The 25357-nt window shown below is 33.2% G+C and overlaps 1 protein-coding gene across 4 annotated transcripts in view; it reads right to left on the reverse strand.

The window, feature by feature from the left end:
• Positions 1-25357, reverse strand: part of Rlb1 (lysine-rich basic protein Rlb1) — a 183939-nt gene that overhangs the window by 104700 nt on the left and 53882 nt on the right. For all 4 annotated transcript variants that reach the window (XM_090403377.1, XM_090403376.1, XM_090403375.1 and 1 more), the window contains exons 5-6: positions 20168-21177; positions 7018-7109 (exon numbers count right to left, since the gene is read on the reverse strand). In XM_090403377.1, the coding sequence (XP_090259503.1) occupies positions 7018-7109; positions 20168-21177 (1102 nt within the window). The remainder of the gene's footprint in view (positions 1-7017; positions 7110-20167; positions 21178-25357) is intronic.

Genomic DNA, 25357 nt, shown 5'->3' on the forward strand with positions numbered 1-25357 from the left:
ATGTGATAACCAATATCATATACCTCACATCACAGATAACATTCTCTGTGATTGTTGTTATGCAGTTAGTGTGCAAAGTGTCAGACCTCAGTGACCTCCAAAAAGGTATGATCATTGGAGTGCGGCTTGCAGAAGCTGCCATAACCAAAACTGCAGAAATCATAGGTGTATCACGAGCTACAGTTGACAAGGTATTGTCTCTAAGGTTTGGTCACATTTTCTGCAGGAAGAATAGTCCTAAATTCCATTATCTTATGTACGTGACTTGTATCAGTCTATTCCATGTTGTCCTAACAGCCCAAGGTGGGGCTACAGCTTATTAATAAAAGAATTCTCCAAAAAATTTTTGTTTTCATTATTTTGATAATCTCCTGTATATACAAAAATATTTTTAAAAAATATCTTAAAAAGAAACTGAAAGAGTATGAAAACAAGAACCAGACACTTACAGACTCTAAAGAAAACAATGGCTGATTCAGCCAAAGATGAATGTGGTAAAGTTGTTTGCAAGGATAAAAAAAAACAGAACTCCAATGGCAGATTCAAGAAGTTAGACGCTGTCTTTGGAAAAGAAAGCATATCCAAAGTCTCAAGCAATATTCTGTAGACTAATGAAAAAAGCTACACTTATTGTACACTCTCTCTGTCCAAAAAGAAACCAAACTATTCGAAAATAGAAGAAACCAGTGGTGCCACCTGTATCTTTTTGTTGTCAAAAGTGGCAACCTTTTAGAAGCAGAGTTATAGTGCCAAGAGTGACAGTCTGTTTTGATGAACGGTCAGAAAATGAGCTTCAAAAAGAGAGTTGCGATTGACTTTTGTGTTAAACTTGGTAAATGTTTTACCGAAATGCATCAAATGCTTCAAAAAGCATATGGTAATGAATACTTATCCCATACTCAAGTTTATGAGTGGTTTAAGCGATTTCAAAGTGGTCGTGAGACGCTTGAGGATGATGAAAAGCTGGGCAGAGTGAAGTTAACATCCAAAAAGTGCGTGATTTCATCAAAGAAAACCCAAAATCATCCGTGAGATTGATTGAAGATTCCAAAATCAAAATCAAACTGTGCACAACATTTTGACCGAGAGTTTGGACCTTTGTAAATTGAATTTGCGATTTATTATTATTTGTCACCTCCAGGGAGGGGCATCTACTCTACAACTTTGCTTCCACCAATGATATCTACCGCCGACTACCACTAGTATTTCCACAGACAATCACAAACATCCATGCCCGCAGCCTCTTGACTGGAGAGCAGACACGCTAACCACTGGGCCAGCCAGGTTAGCATTTGTTCACAAGTTGACTGACAACCAAAAAAGTATCGAAATTGAACACTGCAAGGACCTTATTAAAACTGCTCGTAAGGACTCAAACTTCCTTGAAATGATCAATAAATAATGATGAAACATGGTGTTTTGAGTATAAGCCCGAAACAAGCGCCAGAGTGCTGGGTGAAGATCATCAGAAGAGGGACATTCGAAAAAAAAAAGTCGCTTGGAGAAGTTAAAAGTAAAGACAATGCTGATTTGTGTTCTATGATTCCAAGGGCATTATCCACAAAAAATTCGTTCTGCCTGCCCAAAAGGTCAATGGTAAGTTTTGAAGTGATTGATAGCGAGAATTCGTCGCATACGGCATGAATATCATGATGCAGGCAGCTGGTCACTTTTGCACGATAATGCACCATCTCATCGTTCAAACATTGTGAGATAGTTTTTGAGCAAAAACCAAGTTCGTGTGTTGGATCACTCGTCGTATTCACCTGATTTAGAACTGTGACTTCTTTCTCTTTCCTCCAACTGCATTTGCCGATGAAAGGAAAGTGATACACCATTGAAAACGTTCAAGTGGCAGTAACCACAGCCCTCAACAGTATCCCAAAAACTGATATAAAAAACTCATTTAACGAATTAATTGAACTGTGCCAAACGCTGTATTGAATGAAATAAATAATTTGAATAATTATAATTGGCCTATGTTTTATTTTCTATCAAAAGTTCGGTTTATTTTTGGGGGGGGGGTAGAAGGAATCAGAAAATAAAAGTGATAAAAGCAGTCTAATATAAATTAAATATATGGAAAAATAACAGCATTTCAAAAAGCCTCAAACTAAAACTCTATAAAACTATTAATATACCTATAGCAATGTGTGGAGCTGAGATATGTAGACTCAAAGAAATCGAAATGAAATGCTTAAGAAAACAAATGAGCAAGTCAAACATGAATTAAGTTATAGAAGATATCATAGCTATAATTCCAAAGGACAAGCATGAAATTAAAACAGAACTATAACAGATTAACCAGAGAAATTAGAAAACTAGTTAAAAAACTGGATAGAAGAAAAATGGCAGAGCAGAGAAGATATCAAAAGAAAATAACCATGGATTATATAAACAAATAGATCAAATTAGTAAGACACAGACAACGATAATGATCAAAGAGGGACAACTAATTGAAAGTAAAACAAAAAGAATGGTCAGATTGGAAGAATACTTTAGAGACTTATAAAATAAAAACAGCTTTCAGGATATTATTATTCCAGCCACTGAAATGGAAGAGGAAACAAATATCTTTACCAAAGAAATAATAGCACACAGCATAGATAAACTTAAAACTAGGAAAGCATCTGGTATTGATCAAATACATGCAGAATTCTTAAAAGCAGGAAAGGAACAACTTTTAGAAACATTTGAAAGGATCTACAAAAATGAAGCAATACCTACTGATTAGACCAAAAAAGGAGATAAAACAGAATGCAATATTCCAAGTAAGGTTTTTACGAAAGTATTCCAAAAATAAATTAAGCCATATATAGAACTAGCAGGTTTCAGACCAGGATGAAGCACAATTGATCAATTATTCACCTTAAGACAGCTCATAGAAAAGATGCTAGAATATGACCAAAGTTGCTATATAAATTTCATACACTTTCGTCAGGCATTTGATTCGATCCGTAGAAGAAAAGTATGGGAAAATATGAAATTCACAACAAAACTAATAAGAAAGAATCTATATGAGAAATCTGAAGTGCAGTATGAGTGGAGGACACAACTAACTGGTTCCACACAGAGAGTGGAGTAAGGCAGGTATGATAAAGTAAAATATTTTACTTTATTTTACTTAAGGAAGAATGTATAAAATTTGGATTAAACCTAAATATAGACAAAACAAAAATTATGCAAATAGGAAAAAGAAACACCAATCTGAAATCGATAGTAAGAAGCTAGAGCAGGTAGAAAACTTCACCTACCTCAGAAGAGTAATTGAGTACAATGGTGAAATTACAAAGATATAAACAGACGAATCAGTCAAGCATCCCAAACTTTTAGACGACTAAATAAAATATGGAAGTCAAGTAATGAAAGTAAGAATCTATGAGACATTGGTCCTCCCAATACTTCTCTATGGAAGTGAATGCTGGAATCTCAAAAAAGCTGAAAATAAAAAATTATTAACTACTGAAATGGGTTGGCTAAGAAGATTACTTGGAGTATCTCTGCTGGATAGATTAAGAAACCAAGACATAAGAAACGACTAAAACAAGAAATAACAATAATAGACAAAATCCAAGAAATAAGACTGTGATGGTTTGGCCGATGTGACCAGAATGGACACAGAAAGGTTACCAACTAAAGTCCTGTATACAACGATGGAAGATCCAAAGGGCAACAGAATTAGATGAATAGACAAAATAAAAGAGGACCTGAAAACCAAATCACAACAAGCGACACCAAACTGGACAGAATTGTTTGGACACTTCCAGAGATTTCAGGGATTACCCAATATAGCCTTGAATGGAATCGTTGGAGGAAGACCAAAAAAAAAAACTTGACTACGGTCTTTGAGGGAAAGGTCACAATTATCGAGTTTCAGAGAGATGACAGAAATGGCCAGATGGCAAAGATTTGTTCATTGAGGACTCAACCTGTCATCTGACAAAAAGTATGGTAGGAAATCAAGCGAATAAATTTGTATGGAATAAGAGAGAAATTAGTCAAAATCCTCAACCAATAATGTGCAAGACAGCGTTCAAACCAACTGCTTAAACAATGGATCTGAGAGATGGGTAAGAAATAAAACATTTGATAAAATAATGGAGATAAATGATATGAGAGTTCTGAGAAAGATTAGGGAAGTGAACAGATGACAGTATCATATTAAAAACGAAGATGCAAATACCATAACATCAATTAGTATGCAGGCATCACTTAATCAGAATGGAAGAAAGTTTAGTAAAACAGGTGTGTGTGATGCCAGGATCGAAGTAAAAGACCAAGATCTAGATCAGTGAGGCAGTTAGAAGTGGCTTAGAAGATCTAACAATATTGGAGTCCTGCCAGACAGTAAACTAATTTGGAGAACTTTTCATGTAGTACTATCATGGTATGCATACCTCTTAAAGGTATTTGATTATTACTATGGCTACTGTTGAATTGAAGCACAAGCATGAGCTTATGACAATTAATAACCTAAGAGAAAAAGTTGTGGTAGTCTTAGCTGAGGTTCAGTGGGTCATGCTTTGGTCAAAAAAAAAAAAAAAAAGAGGGGGGGTAAGAGGGGGGTTATTCATTATACATTAATGTATAGTCATTGACACCACCTGAACACAGTTTATGAAATGGTTATTCATATATACCAGTATAACATTTAGTCATCAGACAAAAATATATTTGGAATTTCTGTATAAATTAGCACAAGAGATAAGGTTAAATACTAATCAACTACAATAAATAAATAAATAATGATTAATATCAGGCACAAGCATGAAAATTGGGAATTTTGATTAGAAGAGGTGGAACAGTTTAAATATGTACAGTTGGAGTAATGATTTGCAAGCCAAACAATTTGATTCTGCACTTCTAGCATTTCATGGTCAAATAAAGAGGGGTATTCAACTCAAAAGATAGCTACTGGAAGACTAAAGTACAAATATATAAATCAATAATTCGTCCAGTTGTTAGCTATGGATGTGAAACCTGAATATTTACAGCAAGAGTGGAGAATTTGATCTTAACTTTTGCAAGGAGAAAAATCCTTAAAAAAATATTTGGCTTGGTGAATGATAATGGTCTCTAGAGGATCAAATACAACTATGAATTACAGGAACTCTATAAAGAACCTACAATATTTAGTTTAATCAAGTCCAAAAAGTTGCAGTGGGCAGGATATGTTTTCTTATGGGAAATGATAGTATTCTTAAGACTATAAATAATAAAATTATTGGTAAAAGATCAAAAGGAAAGCCAAGAACAAGATGGACAGATACCATTAATCAAGACAGGGTTGGAAGAATAAATCCAGGAGATCAAGGCTTAATTTGGACTATAGAGCAGAAGAAGAAGAAGATGTTTTTAAATGCATCTGTTTGCAAAATACAAGGACAGGGTAAAAAAAATAATGGCTTGTTTTTTGAAGTCCTCGGTGCTATAAAATTTATAACAATGGTCCATCTCAGTCTGCAGGTGGCAAAAGCCTGAGTTACCATTTGAATCAAAATTCATCCAATATATGGTAAAGAAGGCAATGATTTCAGCAAGTCACGAATAGGCTAGCAAAATAAAAATACATCCAAGGGTGTGCATTATCTTAGAAAAGACTGCTGGACAACATAACTGAAAATCACTGTATGAGTATATTATCTACGCTAAGATTAATAAAAAATGTTGCTTATAGGGATTCCAGCTACTTAAGAGATGAAAGATTCATGGCTCAAAGTTTGTTGTCTTTTAGAGGCATATCACAAACGCCCAACTCTTCATTTTTGGAAGTGATATTAGTGGCAATGAGACTTATCTATCACTACAACCCAGAGTATCACTTACAAAATCACCTCTAGTATAAAAAAAAAAAAGTGATCATTGTTTGGGCTAGTGATGGAATTATTTTGACAAGTCATTTAAATCTGGATGAAACTAATAACAAAAGTGAGTATTGTGAGAGGGATTCCTATAAAGAGGACCTAACTTACATCACAAATGCTAAAATACCACTCACTAGAATGTTTCCAATTTGGTTAAACAATTGTGCACATAATACAAATTTAGTTCCATCAACATCACTTATGAAGAACATTAATGATCAAAGCCTGGTTCAAAAGACAATCAGGTTTTTTTTCCCCCCTAAAATGCATTCAGAACCATGGTGGACACAGAAAATTAGTGAAGGAACTAATATCCTATACGCAAATATAAAATTAAATTAGTATTACTGTTCAAACCCACCTTGGTTTAAGAGAAGTAGAACCCCCCCCCCTCGGTTATGAATTGAGTTAAAAATGCCAAGAAATTATATTCTTGTTTAATTCATTATACAAGTGTAAGCAAAGAAGGTTTGCATGTGAAGTTTCTTCATGACTAGACTACTTATATAGAGAACCTGACTTCACATTAGTTGCCTCAGTATTTCCTTAATGTCATGAAACTTCACATGCAAACTTTATTTGCTTACACTGGGATAAAGGATTCAACTAAATATAATTTCTTGGCATTGTTAATTTAATTTATAACCAATAAAAAAAAAATTTCTACAACTTGCTCTAATTCAGAGTATTTTAATAATGTGTGATGCCTTTTCACTACTTGTATATGGGGATATATGACTTTTGCATTACTTCAACCTCGGTATCTTTTCTGGGTCTGGCTCCCACTGACGAGACCTCAAAGGTTGCAACTGATCAGAGTAGTGGCCTTCTCATAATGCACAGTACGATGAAAGGATGTGTGCCTAGCATTATGAGACACTAAGGCAATTAACACGAAGTCCTTAGCTTCTCTACATAAGTAGCCTTGTCATGAAGAAACTTCACATGCAATCTTTGTTTGCTTATGCTTGAATAAAGGATTAAACAAGTAGAAATTCTTTGCTTTTTAATCCCCCTTGGTATGTTATTATAATAAACATGTATTGTCTTGACAGGAAGCATGAATGGGTAAATATTACATATACCCAATAAAGTATTACCCATACAATTATACATACACACTTAATCAGTTAACATATATATATCTGCTTACCTCTTTGGTCTATATTTGAATTAGCTTTAGCTTGTGAAAATTTGTATTTTCTTTGCTCCACATCTACGGTTTCTGATATTAAAGGATCGTATCTAGAAAATAAAACACACAAGATGAAAGAAATACAAAAAATGTACTCAGTGTGAATACAATAGAGGCCTACATATGATATTATTGGAGTCTTGAGTCTTAACTTGATTTTCCTCCACATTAATATGGAGGAAAATCATAAGAAGTTAGTAATGATATAACTTTTTTTCATGTATTACTATCACAATATTTGCAACCTCAGGGATGAAAGTCAGGAGCCTGGATGATGATGAATATGATAGAATGAAATAGCAACTGCTGATTTCATTCTATCATATTTAGATTTAAAACAAAATGCGAAATAGCAACTGCAGTATTGCCATATCTATTAAATGTTTCTGTAGATAAAGCATAGTGTTACGCTAAAAGAAGCTCAATATAACTATCCCATGTTCAGTGAGTTGGCTATAGAGAGAATTGACACAGTGGTGTTTATCGTTATTAGCTTCTTAGCAAAATAGTTTAATTTGGGGAAAAAAATCTGTTATTTGTTAAGCTCCATATTATCAGATCTTACATGCAGTATTCTAGTATTCTAAGGCACTATCAACTGCAATAATCTATATCATGACTTCCTGACATCAAGCACCTGCTTTAATAACCTTTACTCTCCTCTTCAGTTTAAGTGACTACACTACCTAAGATCAGCTCTACTTACATATTATTGAATGCTAATTAAGTTCTTCATAACAGAGCTTCACAGTAAAAACATGAAAAAAAAAAATCTATATATATATACACACACGTACACATACTGGGGGGGCTATGTCCCCGCCCTGGCACCTTTGGCACCCCCCCATGTTCCAGACTGGTAGATCGGTTCTTGAATTCTGATGACTCGACACTAAGGGGGCTACCCTTAGTGTCGAGTCTTCAAAAGGGTGGGCTCTGGCACCTACATTTTATATACATAGGGTAGATATATATTGAACTTGCCAATATTTTGCTAATTTTCTACCCAGCATCTTCAGAGCACAAATTACAATTGTGACAAGCACTCAACCTGATCATTGCAGAAACAATTCAAATTGTAACTGAAGAAGAACTAATGTTCTAACATGGCAACAGATAAACAAAGTTAATTTTGGGAAGTCAGGCTATTTAATGTCTCAGAATGACTTTCTCCCAAATCTTTGGCAAATTAATGCAGCCATGCTTGTTGAGATTGGGGTGGGGGACTGCATCAGCTTTATAGCTGATGCTAAAAAGACTTTAAGCAACTTCTGTGTAATACCAACATCTTCCACTTAATTCAGTACATGGTTTGCCAGTCCCAACTGAATAATAAAATTAGTTTAATCCTTTATCCAAGTGTGAGCAAACAAAGTTTGCACCTGAAAGTATCTTCAGGACTGGGGTAAGGTGGTACAACACCAGGGCAACTCGTTGCAAAGGTGGAGCAAGCTACCAACACTCCTATAATGCAAAACACATCTCCTTGCGGATATGTCTAATGTTATGCATTAAAGGATATGTTGGTAGCTTGCTCCACCTTTGCAACGAGTTGCCCTGGTGTTGTACCACCTTATCCCAGTCCTGAAGATACTTTCAGGTGCAAACTTTGTTTGCTCACACTTGGATAAAGGATTAAACTAATTTTATTATACTCTAACCAAGTGAAAAATAAACTTTCAACATTTTTCTCTAAATCCAGAGTAATTTATTAAAAAAGGGTGGCACACCATTTGGCAACTCCTATAGGTAGAAATGACCTGCTAATGCTTCTGCCTGGTATCTCCACTTGGGCCTGGCTCCCACTGAAGAGACCTCAATAAAGGTCAAAACTAGTCTGGGTAGTGGCCCTTCCTTTAATGCATAACATTAGCCATATCTGCAAGGAGATGTGTTTTGCATTATAGGAGATATTGAGATAGGAGTGTTGGTAGCTTGCTCCACCTTTGCAACAAGTTGCCCTGGTGTTGTACCACCTTATCCCAGTCCTGAAGATACTTTCAGGCGCAAACTTTGTTTGCTTACACTTGGATAAAGGATTAAACTAATTTTATTATACTCTAACCAAGTGAAAAATAAACTTTCAACAGTCCCAACTGGTAGCCTAAACTACAATCTGCATGATTCTTTCCACCACAGTGGTGGAACTTGTGCATGTGTAAAGTCAGACATACCATGCTAGAGAACAACAGACACTGAATCTACTCTTCATGATCTGCTGAAGTAAAAATTTTCCTTGCTCTATTCAGTTACATTCATTTCCAGTCTCTATTGCTCTTCAAATTGAGACAACTACTAATCTTTCCACTGTCCATATGAGAACTTGAATACCCAAACAGTGAGGTTGTCTCTCTTGGGGACATCAGTGTTTGCAACTCTGAATGGCTTCTCTTCTCAATTCCACCAATCAAGCTGTTAGAGATATTCACTGTTAGTAACCAATCTTTCACAAACTGTTTGCTTGACCATACTATAATTATTTTCACTTCCCTCCCGAACACTGATCTCTTAACCAGCTCCCCTGATAAACATGCTGTAGTTATCTGCTCTCCTCTCCATAATCTTGCAGAATGACCTATATCCAGACCCTCTCAGCCAACTGTCCTTTGGAACCATAACAGTGCTAAATAGGATGACCTGAGTGATTTATACTACTCCCTTACTTAGAATGACCACTGTTTTCTCTCTATGGATCCAGACATCTGTTCTAACTGAATAATAAATAACTGAAATACTTGCAGAAAGTTTTTTCACTTAGTTATAAATTAAATTAAAAATGGCAAGAAATTATGTTCTTGTTTAATCCTTTATCCACATGTAAGCAAACAAAGTTTGTATGTCAAGTTTCTTCATGACTAGGCTACTTGTATATAGAAGCTAATGACATTAATTGCCTTAGTGTTCCATAATGCAAAGCACACATCCTTTTAGGTGTGCATAATGCTAAGCGTTATGAGAAGGACCACTACCTAGACTGATTTTGATCTTTACTGAGGTCTCAGTAGGATCCAGAAGACATACCAAGGTTTAAGTAATGCAGAAGTCATATATATCCCATAAGTCATGCAATTGAAAGGATGTGTGCTTTGCATTATGGAACACTAACAAGTAGAGTGGTCATAAAGAAACTTCACACACAAACTTTATTTGCTTACACTTGTTGAAGGATTAAACAAGAATATAATTTCTTGGCATGTTTAATTTAACTGAAATGCTTCTTACTAGAATGAAGGCTTTCATCAACAAGTCTACCAACAATATGTCAAAGAAGTTTAAGAAAAGAATCCTGCCTATCACTCACTGAAAACTCCAGTATCTCCCAGCCTGTAAGACAACAAGGAGCAGCTGAACACATACAACAACAAATTGCCATGCATTTTGTTGCCATTGGACATAACTTCTGGCCAACCATATTTTTCACCTCTTCTGCATCACCAATGGAACCAATAACGACAAGGCTGCCCTCGTATGGTTATTCTTCTCCTCCAACTCTTACACTAATCAAGGCAAAGTAACCCCTTGCCAACATTATAAAGAAATAGGCACTGAATGCATCCTCTAGGCCATCAGAAAAAAATTTTAACAGCTTGGATACTGTCTTGATCCTGATAGCATTTCCAACTGTTCTTAAAACTTGGGCTCCCATCTTGTATCCTCTTTACAATCTCTTATCTCATCTGCACCAATCCATTCAACAAGAAAACTAGCCTATATCTAATGAAAAAAAAAAAAAAAAAGAGATAAAACAACTCCACTACCCAAAATATTACCAGTTAATCAGTGACACCCAATATGGATTCTGCACTCTTGGTCCACAGTAGAGCATGCCAACATTAATATAATTTCCATCTCATGGATTCACAACTCCCTTTCAAAACAGTTAAAACATTATAAATTATGGAATGAAAGAATAATAGAAGCTAGAATAAAAATAGATAGAGGTTATTTAAGAATAATTGGTTTATATGCCACAGAAGAAGGAAGAGAACAGGATAATATTGAATTTTATAATCAGCTACAAAATATAATAAAATTAATAAAAATTATTATGTAATTTTAGCAGGAGACTTAAATACAAGAATTGGAAACATGAAAATTAATAATAATATAGGAATTCCTAAATAGGAATGGTAAAAAATTGATTGACTTTGTAGTTTATAATAAGCTAAAAATAATGAATTCTTTCTATAAACATAAAGACATACATAAATATACTTGGACAGCAAGAAGATGGAAATCAATATTAGATTATTTTATCTTAAATGAAAAGACATCAAAGTTTTCATTAGCTGTTAGAGTTCACAGAAGATATGAAATAAGTAGTGACCACGTCCTCGTTAAAATAAAATTAAGATTACCACCTAAATGGCTACAAGTAACAAGAACAGAAAGAAAATTTAAAACATTTGTTTATAAAACTAGACTATTAAATGACACAAATATACAATGACTATATGAACAAAGAATTAACCAATATCTAGATAAAATAAAACAAAATGAAATAGAATGGCTTAATATAAAAACGATACTAAATGCAGCAAGCAAATGAAGCTTAGGAAAGAACAAAAAAAAAATCAATAAAAGGAAAAAACTGAAGATATGGGATGATACAATCAAAGAAATAATCAAAATGAAAAAAAGAAGCCTATCATAAATGGTTAAGCAGTAAAAGATTAGAACATGAAATAGAATATAAAAGAATAAGAGCCATAGCTAAAAGAGAAGTCAGAAAAAGACAGAGAATCATGGAACAAATTTGTTTCTAATTTAGAACATGATTTATATAAAATAAGACCCAATGTATATAAGATTTTGAAACCCCTAAATGCAGATACTAAAGAAAACATAAAATTTAACACTGAATTGAAATTAGAAGAATTTCTACACAGAATTGTGGACAGATAAATATTTTAAAAAAGACAACTGGCAAACACTTAATGAAAATGAAAAGGAAATAACTAAAGGAGAATTAGAAATCAGCCTGAAAGAAACAAGAAACAGAAAATCACCTGGAGAAGATAAGCTAGGTTCAGAACTGTATAAATATGAAGGAACAAGGTTCAAAGAAAGACTCCTATTATTTTTAAATAAAATTTATACAACTGGTAACCCCCCAAATAGAATGGAAAAAAGCAATTGTGATTCCTATCTTTAAAAAAGGTAATAGAGATGACCCTAAAAACTATAGAGGTATAAGCATACTAAATTCCTGTTACAAAATTTAAATAGCAAACTAATGAAATATTCCGAAAACTTGATGATCTCAAGTACAGAATGGGTTTAGAAAAGGACGATTATGTATAGACCCAGCCTTTTGCCTAAAATTAATAATGGAGAAAGGAAGAGAATACAATTTAGAAACACGTTGCATTTACTGACTTTGAAAAAGCATTTGACAAAGTTAAAAGAAGCATTTTATTTAACATATTAAATGAAAGACAAATAAATACCAAATAATAGCCTAAAAGCTATCATAAGTATATATGAAAATAATCAAATTCAAATAAGATTAAATCACGAGCTTTCATATACGAGAGAGAGAGAAACCAAGGGGTCTGACAGGGATGTCCCATCTCAGCAACTCTTTTTAATATTTACCTAAATGAAATAATAAAATGGAATAAAAATTTCCATCCATGTATTAAACTTTCTCCTACTGGGAACTTAAACACTCTCCTTTTTGCCGACGACCAAGTAATAATTACAAATTCTGAAGATAACTTACAGAAAGCTATTTTAGATCTAAATGAGATAACCAAAGATTATGGTATGATAATATCAACAGAAAAATCAAAAACTATGGCCTTTAAAGGACAAGATCCAGCAAGAAGTAAAATAATAATAGATAACAAGATCTTAGAACACGTGAATTCATTTAACTACCTAGGATGTATGATCACATATGAAAATGAAAAAGATATAAATGTAAAAATTGCAAAATATTTAAAAATAACAGATGTAATTAACCCTATATTTAAACCAAACCTAGTTCAAAAACAAACCAGACTAAAAGTATACAATACATTAGCCTTACCAGTCTTATTGCACGGAAGTGAAATCTGGACAATAAAACAAAAAGACAAAGATTAATAACAGCAGAAATGAAGTTTATGAAAAAAAATGCCAAGTTTTTTTTTCATAAACTTTGCAGTTTATGCAAAAAAATTCCTATTTGATCACAAAAGAAATAAACCAAGAATCAGTAATAGAAAAAATTTAAAAATATAAACATAAATGGATGGAACACATTCAAAGAATGAATTAGCCCTACCAGTCTTATTGTATGGAAGTGAAATCTGGACAATAAAACAAAAAGACAAACAAAGATTAATAACAGCAGAAATGAAGTTTATGAAAAAAACTGCAAAGTATACTCTATTTGATCACAAAAGAAATAAACCAAGAATCAGTAATAGAAAAAATTTAAAAATATAAACATAAATGGATAGAACACATTCAAAGAAAGAAAATAGAAAGATTATCAAAACAGGCCATTCGGAAAAAGAAAACCAGGACGTCCTCTTAAACGATGACTTCTAAAGCCGGAACAGGCCATGCTAGGCCTAAATCCTTGATACGTATGATGATGATCTTATGGAAATGTTTGCTCTAGATATTCCCAAGAATTCTGAGCAACTTTGAAGGCCTACTTTACTAAATTACCATTGTATGGTTATCCCTGCCTTTTGCAACTGAATTGCAAATTTTCTCTGGTAATAACTCATTATGACATGGTGAATGGTATTATTTCTTCAGATTTCACCACCAATGCAGGTGTGCTTAAGGGCTCTCTGCTTTTCCTAAGCTCTTTCACCTATTCAAAAATGACCTATGTCTGACCTCAAATCCTATTCCCAGTTTTGCTGACAATAGTACACTACATCTTGCTCATTCTACAAACTTTGCAATGCCCATATATCCCAAGCTACAAGATCTTCCATAATCAGTACCCTAAAATACTGATCTCCTTGCCATATTTTAGGATGAGAACAACTTTGTCAATTTCAATAACAGAATGAACATAGCACAATTACAACCAAATTGTGCTATGTTCATTCTGTCTCTCTTCTCAGACTGACTGACACCTTTAATATAAACACAGCACATCTACTGCCTCTTCCTCTGCATCCAAAAAATCAGGTAGGCTTTTCTGCCCAAGACACTGTACAAATCCAAAATTCACCCCCTTAAAATATTGTTCTTATATATATAGGGTAGTACACTGGTGATCCTTCTCTCACATAATGATGACTCACTCTTATCATCACTATCTCACAGATATGCTATTTCCATTCTGTGTCTCTTCTACAGATATTTTCATGAATACAGTAATCCCTCGATTAATGCGCCCCCAATTAGTGCGTTTTCAATTAGTGCGTCATTTTTTTTGATACCCAAATTTGATTAGTGCACCTATATACATCTTAAAAATAAATGTTACAGATTTTAAAAGTCACTCACCAGAATGAAATAATTTAGTTACCGATTTAAAACATTTTACGAAGTTATTTTTAATGGCATACCACTACTTCCATGTACACTATGTTCCAAAAATTATGTCGTCTGCTATAGTATGCCCACAGATTCGAGACCCTTCGACACTTCTGCGCATGTCACAAAAAGGAGAATCCATTCTGTCTTCTGGGATGAGTTGTTTATTATTACAAGTCGAAAAATTAAATTTATGATCATTGTAGTTTTTAAAGTGGTAACTATTTTGCTTGTATAACAGTTGGGAAATTTTATCTATAAAGCATGTGATTTTGCATGTTGGCAACCAAATTCATTTCTTTTTCCCCATCATTGATAACGTCCAAGAGTTAATTAAATCTCATTCTGAAGAATTGAGCGATTCCGAACTGCTAAATTTAGATGAACAGAGGGAAGATCCCGAAGAATATGAAGAAAATTTAATAACACTGATAGTCAGCCAAAAGAGATTTCACAGAAACAATTTGAAAATATTTTTTGTACAATCAAAATTTTTAAGCAGCAATGCTTAGAGGCTGACCCTGATGAAGAGAGAAGCAGTAAAATTTGTAGAAGAGGCAGTAGGGCCATATCGTCGGTTGTATGAAAAAAAAAAGAAACAAAATGCCTGCCAAACTACATTAGCTCAATTCTTTGTTAAGAAGTAGAATAATAAATTTATATTCTGAATATAATATAAAAGACAATATGTTTTATTGTCTTTCAGCTTCATGGTTTTCCTTTAACTAGACCCTGAGACATACCCTAATTCTTTTATAAAAAAAATTAAGGGTCAAAAAAGAAATCTGAGGAACGAATTATACATTTTCCCATAGGTTATTATATTCGATTAATGTGCCTGTGTTAAAGAACGCATTAGGCGCACTAATCGAGGGATTGCCGTATTGTTCCACCAATTTGCTGATGATATTCGCCGCTTTCTCTCAAACCTCTAACCAGTTGCTGATCACCATGAAAATTCATTGTAAAAATAATTACATTATAATTTTCAATAAATTCCTTTTATAATTCATTGAAAGAGCTACTTTATCCCTAAATTGCATTTTAAAGTTTTTGGTAGCATATCACTGAGACTTTTAATTTGTTGTATTTTAGAATGTATAAGTAACACTTCAGAGTGTATAATCAATAACACTGACATTGACTTGCTGTTGATTATACACTCCATACCCAGTGCTTTTTTTGAAATGGTATACAACGATACGGCATACCAGCACCTTCACAGTGATGTGGAATTATTTTAATTTTCAACATTCCCTATTAGAAATACTTACTCTTTTACAAAACATTTACTGTCCATACCATTTCTTCCTAATTTTTCCACAACTGATTATTAAAATTTGTCAAATTTAGTTTCAGAGATTCTAACAAAACAAAAAGTTCCTTAAATTATATCCAGCAAGTAAGAAAGTAATCATATCAGCTCAATTATTTACAATGAAATTGAATGATGTAGACAATTTGATGTTTCGCAAATCCTGAAGATTAAATTTTACTAAGTCAGGAAAGTTATGGTACCTATTTGATAAGTTTTCTTGATTTAACCTTGAAATAAAGTGAAGTGGAAACATTTTTCATACAGAAAAATCTGAGTAAAATCTGCTCCATAATAACTTGCACATGACAGTATAAAATGAATCACAAAGGTACTTAAGCAGTTTGTGAAATATAGGAAGGCCTCATTTTACATTTCCTCTATTTAAGAAGATTCAAATTAATGAACCTCTCCAATCAACAGCAAAAAATCAAAAACAAACACATAACCATGTTGGTAGAGTCTGCGACTGTCTTTTTTGTTTTGTTTTATATTATTTGGCACTGTGGGTATAGATTACAAAGTTATTATCATTACTACAACATGACACCTCCAAGAACTCATTGCAGGAGGGCACTCTACTCTACTCCATTACACACATCTCACTGTCTCCTCTACTATTTGTATATATTTCGGTCCACCATGAACTACATTGCAAGATATGCCAAATATTAAGGTATTGCTTAAATACTAATATTAGTATTTAAGCAATACATTAAAAATGTCATCTAAACATACAGCAAATTTGACATCTTCCTGAGCTTAAAAAAAATGGAAGTGATTCGATGCATCGATTCACAGGTGAGCATCATTTAGATGTGTAAAGTTAATACCTTTACAGTTTCAACAATTGTAACTAATGCAGATAACATAAAGCATTCACATGCAACAAATGTTAATGCAAAGATGTGAAGAACATCATAGTCAAGAAGCAAAGTAATGGAAAATTATTAGTGCTGTGGATTGACAATATGAATCAAAACAAATTCTTATAACCTGAGCAGTGATCATGGACAAGACCTTGTTTAGACAAAAATTCACAATGTTAAAATTTCTGGTAAAGCAGCTAATGCTAATGTTTCTGCAGCAAATGAGTATTCAGCTGAATTCCAGATGACCCTCGACTAGACCCATCTCTTTAAGGCTTCTCATTATACAGTATTTTTAATTTAATTTATAAATATTATTTATGCAAAATAGTTATAAATGAATGATAATTCTTTATAAAAATTATAAAATCATTAATTTGTAGAGATCAGTTTTCATACCAAAGGAACCAATCATTTAAATTCATTATAATTTTACCTCAATTTATAAACAGTGGGCTGTTAACAGTGAACTCTTTCAGAAAATGAGGCCTTCCTGAATCCCTAATAAATTATTACTATTAAAGTGTGTTTAATTAGGAATGTAAGGATTCCATGTCATGATAGGCTTCATTTTCTTGCAAGTGGACTATCTGGATGGATTGATATTAATATACTTACCAAATTGCAAAGTGCTGATATTTTTATGTAAAAAATTAAAATTAGAAAACATATAATCATATTGCAGAAACACTTACAAAGCACTAGAAACAAATGAGTGCTTTTTTCGCAATAAGAAAGGAAAGAATATGTCCCAGAAGGGACACTAAAGCGCTTCAAGCAGTATCCCAATGTACATCAGAAATTTCTTGTTTGATTTTCAGTCTACCTTTTGATGGAATGATGGATATTATGAACAGAAATACTGATATTTCTTTTGAAAAATGATGCAGTATTTTGTCAAAATTCAATGTGCCTAATTATTTCCAAAGACCACATAATTTAAGTTATAATTGCAGTTCACTTTTATTGTCAAAAAATTAGAAATTATTTGATAGAATTATCTTGGGAGAAAAAACTCATTCAAATTGCACGGTCTTCTGACTTGTCTTTTGGCAAAATGTCAATTTTGTGGTGGGGGCTGTCTTTAAAGTAATTTCTATTTGATAAATATTTTTCAATAGTTTTTTTTTCCTTCTTTCATATCATTCCAAACACACTGAACCAACTTGTCATCTTCCTCTGAAATGGTTTTTGCCACACAGATTCCTTATATTTTTTGGTTGATATATTGTTTGAAAAACCTGTTGATACATTTTCAGAACAACATCAACTATTTAAAAAACATTAGCAGGTTTTTCTCTTGACTATTTGCCCACATGTGTCATTATGGATTTTGCAACCTTTTGGGGGGAGGGGATCAATATAGTTATTTCTGAATTATTCAAATCTTCAATTAACTGATCCTGGAATGGATGTTAATATGTCCACCAACTTTGGTATAGCACCATGTAATCATATCTTCAGTTATCCAATCCCTCAATCATCAAGTATGCAAACTGCTTTCCCACTATAGTTGGTTATCTGAGGGATTACTATGCATGTGTGTGATTAATAATAAAAGTACTACCAGCCTGGTTGGCCAAGTAGTTTGTCTATCCACCCTCCAGCCAACAGACTACAGGTCTGAATCCTACTGTAGGTAAGGATGTTTGTGATTGTCCTTATGTGGTAGATGAATTTCATGGCATGATACGAGCACACACATCCTGCTTTTGGAGGACTAAAGTGGCCTGAAAAACATTTGGTCTCTAGAGCATGGGTTCCAGACCAGGTAATAATACACAAAGGTATAAAATTAATAAAAATAGGAAAGAAAATCCCTAGCCCACCCATGGTGCTAATGTGCTATAGGTTTACAATCCTCATGGATGGGAGTCATATATAAAAATTAGATGTTAATATTATATTATGATTTTAATTTTATAATATAATACACAGTAATAAGAATAGTTGCGTAAAGATCAAAGCTACATAACAGGGAGTAGACCTCCACATAGCCTGTAAGGAATACAGAGAAATGACCATGACTTCTGATCCAGTGTCCAACCTTCACATTCCCATGGCTGGGCATTGGAACCTTCTAGGTATTGCCATCAGTACTGAATGAGGATGGAATGGCTAGCTGGGACTTAGCTAACCAAATGGTACTACTCTGTACTGGCTTAAACCACACATATATAATGTCACATGTCATGCCAGCTGGGGCACTGCCTACTTAAACAACGTCCCTCAGCATTTGCCAGGGAATCAGGGCAAACAGCTAAAAAAGTTAATTCTGGGAAGAACCTCAAAAACTCGATATACTTCAATTCTAATAACAATGATTATAGAAATATTATGTTAACATTATTGGTTTTACTGAGATGAAGATTGATATAGGTGAGATATTTAGAGCTATTATTGGTGTATTCAAGCAATAGTGATCATGGAAAGGAAGAATAGCATTCACTAAAGGCGAAGATAAACTTTTTGAACAGAAAACAGTCAAGTGAGGTGGACAATTATTTGTGTCTATGGTCCCACAGACACAGAAAATTCGAGATGAGAGAAGTAAAGACATTTTTCAAGTCAGTAGAGAGGGCAGAGCAACTGATATTTAATAAAAAGGAAACATCTAGTTGTCGATGGAGACTTGACACAGCAACATTTTGGGAAGATGTGAAGAAAGGACCAAAATTAATAACAATGGTAACTACTTGTTTTGTTCAGAAGAAAAGTTAGAAATCAGAAGTCTTATTAACTATGAAGATATTGCTACCAATAATCAAGTGTTTAAAGAGGCTTAACAAAATTTAATGTACATGTGAAAAACTGTAAAAAGCTGTGCAGAACAGACTAGAAATCATGTGAACTACATAAGGATGAACATGTGAGAGACAGAATATAAAAGAATGGGGTGAGGGGGGGGGGGAGTGCTAGCTTATCAAGCCACATGCTTATGTGCATATATTTTCCTATAAGAGCCATAAAAGAACTAAGGAACTGAATTAGGAAATTCGTTATTGAATTAGATAGATAACATGTGGTTAATCCCCCCGCCACACACATACACTGGATGAAAGAGAAACTAGTGAAGAATACTGTCATAAATGAATTTGAAGCTAAGAAAAAATAGATTTTACATAGATTCTACAAATATTCGGGAATGATTTGTAAACCTCAATTTAATTTTTATCTGTATGAATTAAATCTCATACAGTGGCATTTCATGGATTTAATTTAGTTTTTAAGCAATTTAAATTAGGTCATGATTACTAAACTTGTGGACATATTTGTTAAATAGATTTTTATTACTCTCTTATACCTTAGGTAATTTGATACCCAAAGAGCTTAAAACCTAATACCAACATCAGGGTAATATTGCAATCAAAATCACATTAGACCATTTAAAAAAACTACCTAATTGTTAAGTATTACAATAAAAATATCTCACCTTGAAAATCTATCTGATGTCCCTTGTCCAGCTAGTTTCCATTTATTTTTAGTCTTCACATGGTTTTTATTTTTCCATGTTTGTTTCTTCATAACTTGGCCAAATTTTTTTAAATTGGCCATTTTTGGATAACCTACTGAGTGCTTTGAGTATGATTTCTTCTGCTTATTTTTAAGTTTTACACTAGCATTTTCCTGTGACAGGCTTCCTATAAATTTTGACTTTAGAAATGTTAAAGGTAGATGTTCTCTATCAGTTTCCACTTTATTATCAGATTCGTTTCCATCCTCAAAAGGCACATTTCCACTTCCGCAAAAAAATGAATCTGCAATAGGTTTTGTTTCAGTATCAGAGTTCTCAGCATCACTGCAGTAATTTGTAATAGGAATGCTATCTGTATTTGTAAGTTCTTTAATATTTAACTGCTTTATTTCCATGCTTCCTTCAACTTTGTTTGAGATTTGTGTAGGCAATGATTTAAGTATACTGCCTTTTTTTGTAGTTGGAGATTGTTTATTTGTCTTCAAAAGATATTTCTGGGTTGATCTATCATTCATACATGCTTTAGTTGAATTCAATTCTTCAACCTGCCTATCCTTTTCAGGATTTATATTCACTTTCTGTTTTTTGATATAAGTATTCTCTTCACCACTGTCTTCTGAATTCAGCATATCATTACTGGGTGAAAAAATAGTAACATCTTCAGCTCTTATTTGTCCATTACATTCTCCATCTTTATCTTCATTTGTGAAAATATTGTAAGAATGATCTTTAGGATGTGAATCTTTACAGTGCATTTCATCTTTTGGAATGTCTACGCATTTCTGGTTCCCTTTTTTTATCTTTAATTTTGTGTTGTCACCAGAAGCATTTTTCTTTTTTACTTTTTGACTTGCTTGTACAGGAAATAATGCAGGAGAAAATTCACAGTGAAATTTCTCAACCTGAGAAATAATTATTTTGTGAGTTAATAGCCTAATTCTTGCTCGCTCATTAGGAGATATGTTTTTCTGCAGGAAACATAAGATAATACTATTACCAAATGAATTATAATAATTTACATAATTTATTTTCAAAAATGAAATGATGTTTACAAATTTTTTATGCAACTCCTATCCATGAAAGGTAGTAAAACTACAGTACATTAATACCACAGGCAAGCTAATTTTTTTTTCTTTATGTTTTGGTATATTTCATTTACTTCTTACAGAATCTGGAAACCCCTACCCTAGAAACCAAACAGAGAACTTTTTCAAGTCACTTTGGGACTCCATTAAGCAACATGGTAGGCTTCCATGCAATGAAATTTATTTTACACCTAATGACAATCACAACCGTACATGTCTATGGTAGGATTCAAACTCATGGCCTGTTGGCTGCAGAGCAGATACATTAACTATGTGGCCAACCAGGCCAGCAAATTCAAGTATTATTTGCTCAAAAGGGAAAAGAGAAAACACATACACACACTGTTCTGCTAATGTGTTAGGTTTTACTTTATGGGTGAAGATTGATGCTTAACTAGATATGCAAATTCTGCAAATATTAAAAAATAGGAATAAAAATAATTTTTATTTCTTTTATTTTTTTTTTATATATTTTTTTATTTTTTGTACTATCTGGCTAGCAGATTTACCCATATTATCTAATACTTTTTTTTTAATGTGAATCCTACCCAAAGAGAGTTGTAAATCTATTGTCCATTAGTAAAATTAGTGGGCTAAGTATACTCCAGAAACTCTGCACTAGAGACCAAATATGGAACCTTTTCAAGAACTTCAGGCATTCAATAAGCAGGCAATGAAATTTATCTCCCATCTATAGTCATTGAAAAACATCCATGAATGTGACCTATTAGTTGAAGAAGAGAAAACTGAATGTGAGAATTACAGAGGTATTTCCTTACTGAGTGTTCCTGGCAAGATCTATGCAAGTATACTTGAGAAACGGTTGAGAAGAATTGTGGAAGAAAAGCTTGGTGAAGAACAAGCTGGATTCAGGCCAAATAGAGGGTGTCAGGATCAGATCTTCACTTTACGACAAATAGTCGAGAAAGCATGGGAATATAACAAAGATCTGTATTTAAGTTTTGTCGATTTGGAAAAGGCATATGACAAGGTGCCAAGAGAGAAGCTATTCAATACGCTGCAGTTATATGGTGTCAATGGGGCATTATATCAAGCAATACTTAGTCTTTATTTGAATTGTGAGTCAGCAGTTAGAATTGAAGGAAGTACAGGAAGATGGTTTAATGTTAAATCTGGTGTGAAACAAGGATGTACATTATCCCCTCTGTTATTCATTATCTATATGGATCACATTATGAAGGAATGTGGTATTAAACCTGATATCAAAATTGGAGATGTTAATGTCAGCTCTTTGCTTTATGCGGATGATGTTATACTTCTAAATAAATCCGCTACAAGTCTGCAAGATTCTCTGACTAAATTGAATAGCTGTTGTAATAGATATGGTATGAACGTCAGCAATAAAAAGACAAAGACAATGAAAATAGGCAGAATCATTGAAAATGTCAACTGTGTTGTGAATGGAGAACCTGTGGAACAAGTAAAACATTTCAGCTACTTAGGCACAATTTTTACTGAAGATGGTAAACTAAATATAGAAATAGACAACAGAATCAGCAAAGCTGGTATCGTGGGGAGTCAATTGAATAAATTCATATGGAATAAGAAAGAAATTAGTCTGAACACTAAATTAGCTGTATACAAGACTGTGTTCAAACCAATTTTAACTTATGGATCTGAGAGCTGGGTCAGAAGTAAAACACTTGACCAAAGACTAGAGACCGCAGATATGAGAGTCCTGAGAAAGATTAGAGGCGTGAACAGATGGCATCAATGGCAATATCATATTAAAAATGAGGATATTAGGAAAGAACTTGACATTGTCAGCATCCAGGAATGCGTTAGCAGAGCTAATCTCAGATGGTATGGTCACTTAAATAGAATGGGAGAGGAAAGATTAGCAAAACAAGTGTTCTCTGCCAGGTTGGCAGGAAAACGACCCAGAGGAAGACCAAGATATAGGTGGATTGATACGGTACAAAGTGCCTTAGACGATAGAAATATAAGATCTGATAATGTTGGAGTCTTGACAAGTAACAGACTGATTTGGAGGAAAATTGTAGATAGGAAGTTAGTAATGATGTAATTTTTTCATGTAGTACTGTCATATCCTGTACACCCCTTGAGGGTACATGGCAGGAATTTGATGATGATGATGATGAGAAATGCTAATGTCTTATCCAAACAGGCAAGCAATTTATCCCATCCACAGTGCTAATGTGCTATAGGTTTATGGCTTTTTTATGGATAAGTTATCTATTAAAAAAAAAAATATATATATATATATATATATATATATATATGTTTAGACTTATTTGTGCCTAAGGTCCCACAGAAGGTTCTACTAAGGTAGAAGTGGAGGAATTTTTTGAGGCTTTTAGCAAAAAGCCTCAAAAAATGAGGCTTTTATCATTTTGCTAATGATAATTATTGAGTTAAAAAGTGGTCAGCTTGATACTTTAATGCAAAGGAGAAAAAAATTTCATATCTTTCTGTTGCAAATAAAAATTGACAATGAGATTTTTTTATATCTGAATGTCATATTTCTTTTAAAAGCATTTCATATCCTCTCATTGCAAACTCCAAAAACTATTATTTTCATTTATTAAACACCAACACCATACCAGCAATGATGTGTTTACATGGAAGGGAAATATCCATTGAAATGGAAATAATATTTTGATATATTTCATCCATATGGCCCTGTTTAGGCAGTTAAGGATTTATGTAAGAATGGTGATGTTTCTGGCATTTAAAAAAAGTTCCCAGGATTGCAAACATTAAAGAAGGTGCCTTTTGTTGGACCACAAATCTGCACATTCATGAAAGGCAGTTCTTTTGATTACATCATAAATGAATAAATGATACTGAATACCCAGAATTTCAAAGCTGCTACTGCCAGCTTTGAAATGATAACAATTACAGAATTTTTGTAGAAAAAATGCTATAAACATACAAAGCAATGAAACATCATTAAAAATCCATTCACATGAATGGATTTTTAATGATGTTTGGATTTCCTTCCCTTGTAACTTGAGTGATGACAAGTGACAAATATGACAATTTCATCAGTACAATGATAATAAAGTAAGTGGAATCCCTGTATCCTTGCTGATTTTGAATTTAAAAAAAAAAAAAAAAAACTGCTGATGCCGTCCTCTATAAGTGAGAGATCTCAAGAACGTTATTTTAAACCATAAGTAAATTTGCATATACATATGCTACAGGTTCATATGAAATGCAATTAGGACAATATCAAAGCAAAATTTGATTCCTGAAAACTGGAAGCGGATGGGCAACTAAGCACATTCAAATTCAGTATGTCACAATCACAGAATTACCCACTTTTTTGCTTTAAACATTTTCAAGAAAGAATCTTCAGAGTTCATAAGTTATAAACACATGAAACAACCATTCATAATTCTAAGTGAAAAAATAAAGTCAACTCTCAATATAGCAAAATCATTTTAATTTGACCGACTTTCAAAATATCCTATGAAACTTGCAATAGCAAACCTTTTTACTCTAACAAACTAATTCTTGTAATAGAATACAATAAATAATTTTCATAACAGGATTTTTTTTTTTGTAAAAAACCAATATTATTGCACCTGAACTGCACCAAGAAAAATATATCACTGCAAATTACTGAAATGATTAAACGTATACAGGGTGGCCCATAAGTCATGAAGGGTTTAAACATTTAATAATTTTATTTATTAATTATTTGTATTCTTTTTCTTGTTCATTTTTTGTTATCATGAAAACAGAATCTGGTGATTTTTTTTTTATTATTAGTTATGAAAAATCACATCATGTAAATGCATTTCAAAGATAGGTCCTTTCTATGACATGTTCCATGACAGCTGTTTCTGGCTGCAGTGCCCCAATTTCTGCACAAATGTTCTCTATCTGTTGTTGGATTGTCTGGGGCATGTTCACATACACTTTTTTCTTCAGGAACCCATAGGAAGAAGTCAAGAGCCATCAGATCTGGAGAATGTGATAGCCAATTAATTGCAGATCTTCGCGAAACTATTCGCTTGCTAAAAATGCTGATTTTTCAAAGTAAAACTGCATAATTTTGGTTCATTGTTAGGTT

Source organism: Typopeltis vanoorti, chromosome 14, assembly GCF_054136105.1.
Source record: "Typopeltis vanoorti isolate ZY-2024b chromosome 14, IOZ_Tvanoo_1.0, whole genome shotgun sequence".
Taxonomy (NCBI): Eukaryota; Metazoa; Arthropoda; class Arachnida; order Uropygi; family Thelyphonidae; genus Typopeltis; species Typopeltis vanoorti.